Source organism: Sceloporus undulatus, chromosome 8 (genome assembly GCF_019175285.1).
Source record: "Sceloporus undulatus isolate JIND9_A2432 ecotype Alabama chromosome 8, SceUnd_v1.1, whole genome shotgun sequence".
In the NCBI taxonomy this organism is placed as follows: Eukaryota; Metazoa; Chordata; class Lepidosauria; order Squamata; family Phrynosomatidae; genus Sceloporus; species Sceloporus undulatus.
Genome location: NC_056529.1, coordinates 31,376,167 through 31,383,809, shown reverse-complemented (window position 1 = coordinate 31,383,809; position 7,643 = coordinate 31,376,167). Strand labels below are relative to the sequence as shown.

The 7,643-nt window shown below is 43.2% G+C and overlaps 1 protein-coding gene across 1 annotated transcript in view; it reads left to right on the top strand.

Annotated features, from left to right (window-relative positions):
• LOC121914443 (syntaxin-binding protein 4-like) overlaps positions 1-6,455 on the top strand; it is a 25,762-nt gene extending 19,307 nt beyond the window's left edge. The window contains exons 3-8 of the mRNA XM_042437849.1: positions 1,827-1,912; positions 2,491-2,617; positions 3,766-3,907; positions 4,652-4,758; positions 5,026-5,179; positions 6,306-6,455. Of these exons, the coding sequence (XP_042293783.1) occupies positions 1,827-1,912; positions 2,491-2,617; positions 3,766-3,907; positions 4,652-4,758; positions 5,026-5,179; positions 6,306-6,413 (724 nt within the window). The 3' untranslated portion in view covers positions 6,414-6,455. The remainder of the gene's footprint in view (positions 1-1,826; positions 1,913-2,490; positions 2,618-3,765; positions 3,908-4,651; positions 4,759-5,025; positions 5,180-6,305) is intronic.
• Positions 6,456-7,643: the final 1,188 nt, after the last annotated feature.

Sequence of the window (7,643 nt, the reverse complement as noted above, 5' to 3'; positions counted from 1 at the left end):
GCAATTCTAATCTCATAAAAGCTTGTTTGTCCCTGGCCTGGGTGATAGTTTTGGATGACATTGGTACTCTTCATCTCCAAATGAATGAAAGGGACTCACTTAGGGCTCCCTCCCTCTTCCCTGCTAGAAATGGCAACAATCGCAGTCAGCCCTCCAACATTTGTGGTTTGGACTTTTGCAGATTTGATTGTTTGCCGATTGATTAAGATGTTCTCTCTAGGAATCTCTAGGTCCTCCAGCACGACTCTGCCAGAAATTGACTGTCATCCTGGAAGTCATGCTGGAGTGTTACGGAATAATTTAAAACCAGATTTTAACCAGAATTGGCAGGGAGACCGGGAGCCGATTGGAAAAGAAACATAGGCCCCATACAGACAGGCCAAAATAAAGCTGCTTGGGGTCACTTTGGAGGTATGCTGTTTAAATAATGCAGGTGTACTAAGAGTCCAGAATCTGCGCCAAAGCTGCGCAATCGTGGCTTTGGCACAGCTTCTGAACTCTTAGTACACATGCATCATTTAAACAACATACTTCCAAAGTGACCCCAAGCAGCTTTATTTTGGCCTGTCTGTATGGGGACATAGTTTATTTTGCTGCAGTGATACCAGAAGGAAATGCATCCAAATTACCGGGATCCCGATTCCAAAGAGAACCAAGCCTTTATAGTATTTTGAACAACAACAATAACAACAAAAGCTTACAAATTACATTTCATTGGTTGCATTTGAATCAAACATTTGCACCCCTCTATATTCATTGGATACTCAAATATTTCACTTAACATATGTCTCTATTCTTTGTGGGATACCCATCAATCAAACTGTTATCTATATGTTTTTCTTTCAGTGTCTCCAACTGCCCTGTATTACATCATTTTTTAAGTAATAGCTTAAAGCACGAACCAAGGCCATCAGAAAACACATATTTGTATATGTGTTATATAAATAATTTTACGGTTGGGGTCACCACAACATGAGGAACTGTATTAAAGGGTCGCGGCATTAGGAAAGTTGAGAACCACTGGACTTGGGTTTTTTCAATCCCTTCCACTCTCCATCAGCAACACAATAGCCATGGGGCAGTACTAGTGCAGGGCAGCAGTGGATCCTAAAGGTAGTGAAAAGGGAAACGTAGTGGACTCCTGTATATGCAACTTAGTGCTACACTCAGCCGTGTAGGATCCTGCCTGCTGTCTGGAATACCAAACTTGGAATTACTTGAAGGGGCTATATGTCATCCAGAATCCCCCAAACAGCATGGCAACTGGGGGGGGGGTGTCTTGATGTTATACCCCCAAAAGTAGCTTTTCTGAACTCTGTTATAGAAGTTTTACATAACCATCCCAGCTAAATAGGAGCCACGTCTCTGTAGAGATGGACTCAGTGGTTGGCTTCAGCAATGGATTTGATCAACAGATCTGGCCCTACTATTAGACAAAGGGAGGCAACTGCCCAAGCAACCAGTGCATGGATGTGCATTGAAAGGAGTAACAATGACATATCTCTTACTATTTTTTGTGAGCCTCTTGGTCATTCTCTTCTGTTGGGGGACATAGCTGTGTGTGTACCCCATGGCCATCCTATCCCCCTACCGTACCATCGTACCCTTGTCTTCAGGCAGGAAAAATATCTTGGGCCAGTCATATGGATTGGGACGGGGCCAGGAAAATGTAGTTTCAGGAGGAAAGATTCATATTTATTTCATCTACATCATTTTGAAAGCATTTCGAAAACAACTGAAACTTGTGTGGCTGATTATTTTAGTTTATTCAGGTTGGATGCAGTATCAAAACGTAGTGTGACATTTTTTCTTTCTTTCTTGTCCAGGCGAGAATTCTCTGAGCTCCTGGAAAAATATGGCTCTCACAGCAACACAGGCTCAGCACGCAGTTCACCTGTTCTCCATGGCGGGAGTGAGTATTTATGATCTGGAGTGAAGTGAAGTGGCAAAAGCCACTATTTGGAAAGGGAGAGGCTCAGAAGGCAGAAATGGAATTATATGCACAGCTGGGATGTCCTCCAATTAAGCAAAAGTAGGCATTGCAGGGAAGATCTGGGTGAGGAAAACACAAGCGCTTTGGTCAGATTAACACAGAGTTTGACTTGCCAAGATTTCTTGGACTGCATCCACATTGGAGAAATATCCCGGTTTGGCACCGGTTTAACTGCCCTGCTCAAGGCTATGGAATTCTGGAAGTTGGAGTTTGTTGTTCACCCAGAGCGGAGCAGAGCTTTTGCTTGTTTTTATTATATACTAATTAATATTATTTTAGAGATATTGTAATCATGTAATGTTGTTGTTTTAGATTGTACACTGCTTGGCAGGTTTTTATTCTCTTTTTCTCCCTTATTTTATTTGACCCTTACTATGTAAAGCGCTGTGCAAACTTTACAGTGCTATCTAAATAAATGTTAATAATAATAATAATAATAATAATAATAATAATAATAATAATAATCTCAAACCACTATTCTTGACTTTGTTCTTCAGGTAGATATTTGGAAAGCACATCCTCGGGGTCTTCATCTCGTTCCCAGAGTCCTTTGTTGTTGAGCCCAGCAAATTCCCATGGACCACTGATAGGAAATCCAGGGCATTCACTGCACACAGTCTCCCAGTATGTACTGCCTTGCTTTTAAGAAGTTAACTGAAATCTATTGATCCTGTTGGAGCACCCATTGTGCTCATTCTTCCATTATGCACAGACCCATGTAGGCATAGATGTGGGTTCATCCTTCTTATGCATTCTATCCACTCATGTTTATGGCAGGTGTATCTTGCAGGCAATGGGATATACATGCATGGGGATGGATTTACCAATCACAACAGACATGCCACTCATCTGGTGCATAGGAATAGCTAGTGTATTATGGAAAAGAGATTTAATCTATGTTTCTTTCTGGTGCGCAACGTTTTCACTGTCAGGGAATGTTGTTGTTTTTAAGAAGGTGCATGCTTCAATGCTGCCTGTGTGTGTGTGTTTTAAACACAGTGTGCTTTGAAGCATGTCATTTTTACACCTTTAATCTAAATCGATAGAGTCCACAAAGGGCTGTACAATTTGGTTGGTTTTGAAGACTTTGGTAGACTGATGGTGAGCACAGTCTGTGTCAAGCTAAATGAAAGGTCCTATCCTGTGAGTAAAGCTGCTGGAATTCTTTGATTCTTTCAGAACTATGAATCTATCATATGCAAAATGTCTAGTGTGTATATTTATAAAACAGCTTGGAAGAACTGATGTCCCATAGAAGCTATTTGCTTCCTGCCTCCATGCCTCCATGCTCAGAAGCCATGTGCCTATGTACACCAGAGAGAAACAATGCAGGAGAGCAGTTGCCTTCACATACTACTTGTGTGAGCTCCTTACAGCAGTGGTTGCCAACTTTGGGTTCTCCAGATGTTTTGGACTTCAGCTCCCAGAGAGCCAAGCTAGGAAGTCCAGTGCTCAGGAATTCTGGGAGGTTACATCCCAGACATTTGGAGAACCAATGGCTGAGAATAACCTCCTCAGAGCAAGAAAAGGGAGTGTGTTGTTCTCCAGATGTTGTTGGACTGAAACTCTCATCAGCCCCTAGCCAGCATAGCTGGAGGTTAGGAATCATGGGAGCTGTGGTCCAGAAACATTTGAAGAACCACATATTCTCATTAGAGCTATAGAAATCCAGCCACTATTGGAAGCAGGATCTTGTAGAGTGTGCATTTTTGCTTGATCCAGCAGGCTTTCTCTTATGTCTTCTTTTAACTTATTACCATTTGTCTGTGCAGTTGCTCCATTGACTCTGGGATCCAGAGCATCACGATAGCAAAATCCTCTGGCTTGGGACTGACCATCGGTGGAGGGGCCAACAGACCAGATGGACCCATGGTGTATGTCCAAGAGCTACAACCAGAAGGCGACTGCTACAGGGTGAGCAAAGCATTTGGATATCTGTAGTCCAACATTGCTGCTTCTCTATGCTTATGCAGTGGTTATCCTTTCAAGTGCCTACTGTTAAATGGTTTGAAGAGTAGGGGGTGCATAATGGTTTGAAGAGTGTATAATGGCAAGCTGAGGAACTAAAGCATTCAGGGTTTGGGAAGACATCCTGGGACTGCTGCACAATTGGGAGCTATTGATGGTTTTCCTCCATCAACGCAACGGAAGACCCTAACCACACTTGACAGACACAGCAGCTACAGGTTGGAGGTGATATCACAGGATAAGTATTTCCAAAGGCACTATTTTACAATTATAATTGTGGTTTAAGCGTGGCGTGTGATAATGTCCTTTGTCTCTGATATAGTCCTGTCTTTTTTTACCAGTGGTCCTCACACATTGTTGTACAGACCCAGGTCATGAGTCTGATCACCACTGGGTGCCATCACACCTATGAGCCCCATCTTAGGCTGCAATGGAGCAGAGATGTGTGGTGCAGGATAATCCCCTTTTGGTTTGAATCCTGAAGGTCAGAAAGGAGTAATATAACTTAGGTGCAGGGGAGTCCTGGATTACTGGCTCCTGGAAGGGTAGCTGCAGTCTCCCTGAAATGAATGGATCATTCTACACCTTTTAACCTCTTCTATTTTGGTATCTTGGTATCTGACAGTCTTCCTGTTCCTTGTTACCTTATGCTGGGTATCACACAGATATTTCTCCCTCACTTTCTTGCAGGATGGGCGTCTGAGGGTAGGTGACCAGCTCATTGCAATCAATAAAGACTCACTAGTGGGTGCTACGCATGAAGAGGCCAAAAGGATACTGGCAAAAACCAAATTCAGGTAAGGAAATCTTCCTAGCCATCCTATCAGTGACAGCACTGTGGGACGAGAAGGGGTCCAGTGGAACAGAGTTGGCATTAGCCAAAGCATGGGCCTATTCATCCAACTGCTATCGTTCCATCCTATGCAATTATGGGACCTGCAATTTAGAGAATTGTTGCTATCATCTCCAGCCATTATTACGCAGCCATCGTGGTTGTGACATTCCCACTCTCCTCCTCTCTTTACTCCTCTCCCTCTAAATAAATATATTCTTTTGTTCTTCAGACATGAGGGAAACACTGAAGTGGCCTTCATTCCTGGACGGGGGCGGTTGCACCCAGGAGTCTCAACTCACAACAGCATCCATTCCTCGCCTACCAAAGCCATTGGGAATGGTCTGGGTTCTTCCCGGTTGAAAGTTCATGTACGGTCCCCCGAGGTAAGGAGACATGTCCATACGAATCCATGAGATCCTACCCAAATGACCTCCCTTTTAAGGGATAATAATAATAATAATAATAATAATAATAATAATAATTTTTATTTGTTAACCGCTTTTCCAAATAAGATCCTGGATTAGTTGTTTGAGAAAGTGGCAATGTGGACCTGTTCATCTCCTGCTTGCCTTCTTCCTCTCCTTGGTGGAGTCTGATATTTTTATTAGGCGTCTCGTCCATTTTTAAATAGCTAAGCTGTTATTAATAGCCTGCTTCTTGCCTTATGCCTTATGGTGATTTTGTTGCATCTGGAATGCACCTCATACGTTGGATCAAACATTGATCAGAACAGAGACTGCAGTCAAGATGTTAGAAGACTTAATGGGAAAGGCAGAGATGAAAGAACTGGACAAGAAAGTGAAGATCGTCCAGGCAATCATATTCCCCATCGTCATGTACGGATGTGACAGCTGGATAGTGAAGAAAGTGAACAGAAAGAAAATCAATTCATTTGAGATGTAGTTCTAGAGAAGAGTGCTGAGGATACCATGGATTGCCAGAAGGCAGGCAAATGGGCTCTGGAACAGACTGAGCCTGAACTCTCCCTACAAGCCAGGATGACCAAACTGAGGCTGCTGTACTCTGGTCGCATCACGAGAAAGCATGAATTGATAGAAAAGACAGTGATGCTAGGAAAGGTAGAAGGCAACAGAAAGAGAGAAAGGCCACAGACAAATGGAGAAGCCAGTGTGATTTCGAAAGCTTGCAACATGTAATTGTGCATTTTGGTTGGCCCAACAAAGGTATCATTGTTTGGATGTTATTGCACATGTCAAATGGTTAGACTCAATCAGAGAAGCCACATGCCTGAATTTGCAGGACCTGAGCAGACCAGTGGAGGATAGCGGGACTTGGAGGTGTTTCATCCATGGCATTGCCATGGGTTGAGGTTGATCAGAGGCCAGGTAACAACAAGAACAAGAATGCACCTCAATTCACTAAAGGGTCACAGTTCCTTCTGTCTTCACAGTATTAGGGCATGGAGGGAATGTTTCAACTATGCCCCTCACATGTTCAGCTCATGCTTTTCCTCACCTATATTTCATCTGTTCCGTTTCTCTTTTCCAGAGCAGACATGACAGTCCCTTTCCAGTGCCTTCTCCATCACCAGATATCTGCCCACCAGAACTCACCATATCTGGTAAGGAGTTTTTCTTCCGTTCCTTATATCCATGATGATGTGTTGGGTTAAACTTGAGTTTAGACGCAGCCAGTGACTTTGGTTAACAATTCATAATGCATCAGCTCCTGTTCTACATTCAGTAGAAGGAGAACAAGAATGTATATCTGCACAGTTGGGGGAAGGATTCATATGAAATGGACTGCAACCCTGCAAAACCTTCTGGAGTTATCTGTGACTGTTTGCCCATTGCCTATATGACCATAGCACCCTAAAATACTAAAGCTGATATTTTGGCAGTGCTTGGGAAAGTTACCTCTTGGACTACAATAATCCCTCATGGACCTGTCACTAGGATATTCTGGAAGTTGTAATTAAAAAAAAAAACACCCCAACATTTCAATGCTCTGTATTTTGGACACTTTTAGCACCAAGTAAACTCCATAAATGTGATCAAGACATGGGAATACCCCTCTGCTCTCTTTAAACTAGGGGTCTGGAACATGTATCCTTTCTAATGTCGTTGAAGGACAGTTCCCACCATCTCTTATCATTGGCTATGCTGTCTTGGGGTGATGAAAATGCAGTCCAACAACAACTGGAGACCATGTGTCTGTGTGCCTTTAAGTCACCTATTGGTTTATGGTAACCCAGCAATTTCATAGGATTTTCTTAGGTAAGGCATATTCAGAGGCCAGTTCCTTCCTTTGAAATACAGTCTACAGCACCTGGTATTTGTTGGGGGTCTCCCATCCAAGTTCTAACCAGGACTGACCCTGCTCAGCTTCCAAGATCAGATGGGCTCTGGTGCCTTTTAGGTTATTTGGGCCCCACGTATTGTTTAATCCTGCGTTTAACTTTTGCAAATAAAAGCTGCAGGGGATGGCTTCCAGAGCAGGATGATGCAGCAGGGAAGAGGCCAATCCTTTCCACTTCTCTTGTTTTTTCTAATGTAAACACAAACACACACGGAGCTACTCACTTCCAGGATTTTACTCTGTCTGTGTAGGAGGCGATTGGACAGGTGCTGAGGATGTCATACGCCAATGTTAATCAGCTAATTTGGGCTTCGGTTGAGCATGTGTATGTCAATAGCCTCCTACACCATTTTCCCACTGTCACAGGAAGGATTGTAGCAGTGACCTGGTGGGTTAAGGGATTAGTAATAAGATACAGAATCTCTTGGCCTAGTGGCCACTGACTCAGGACCCTTTCACACTAAGCAGTAATGGAACATAGTTTTGTTGGGTTTTTTGGGCTATGTGGCCATGTTCTAGAAGAGTTTA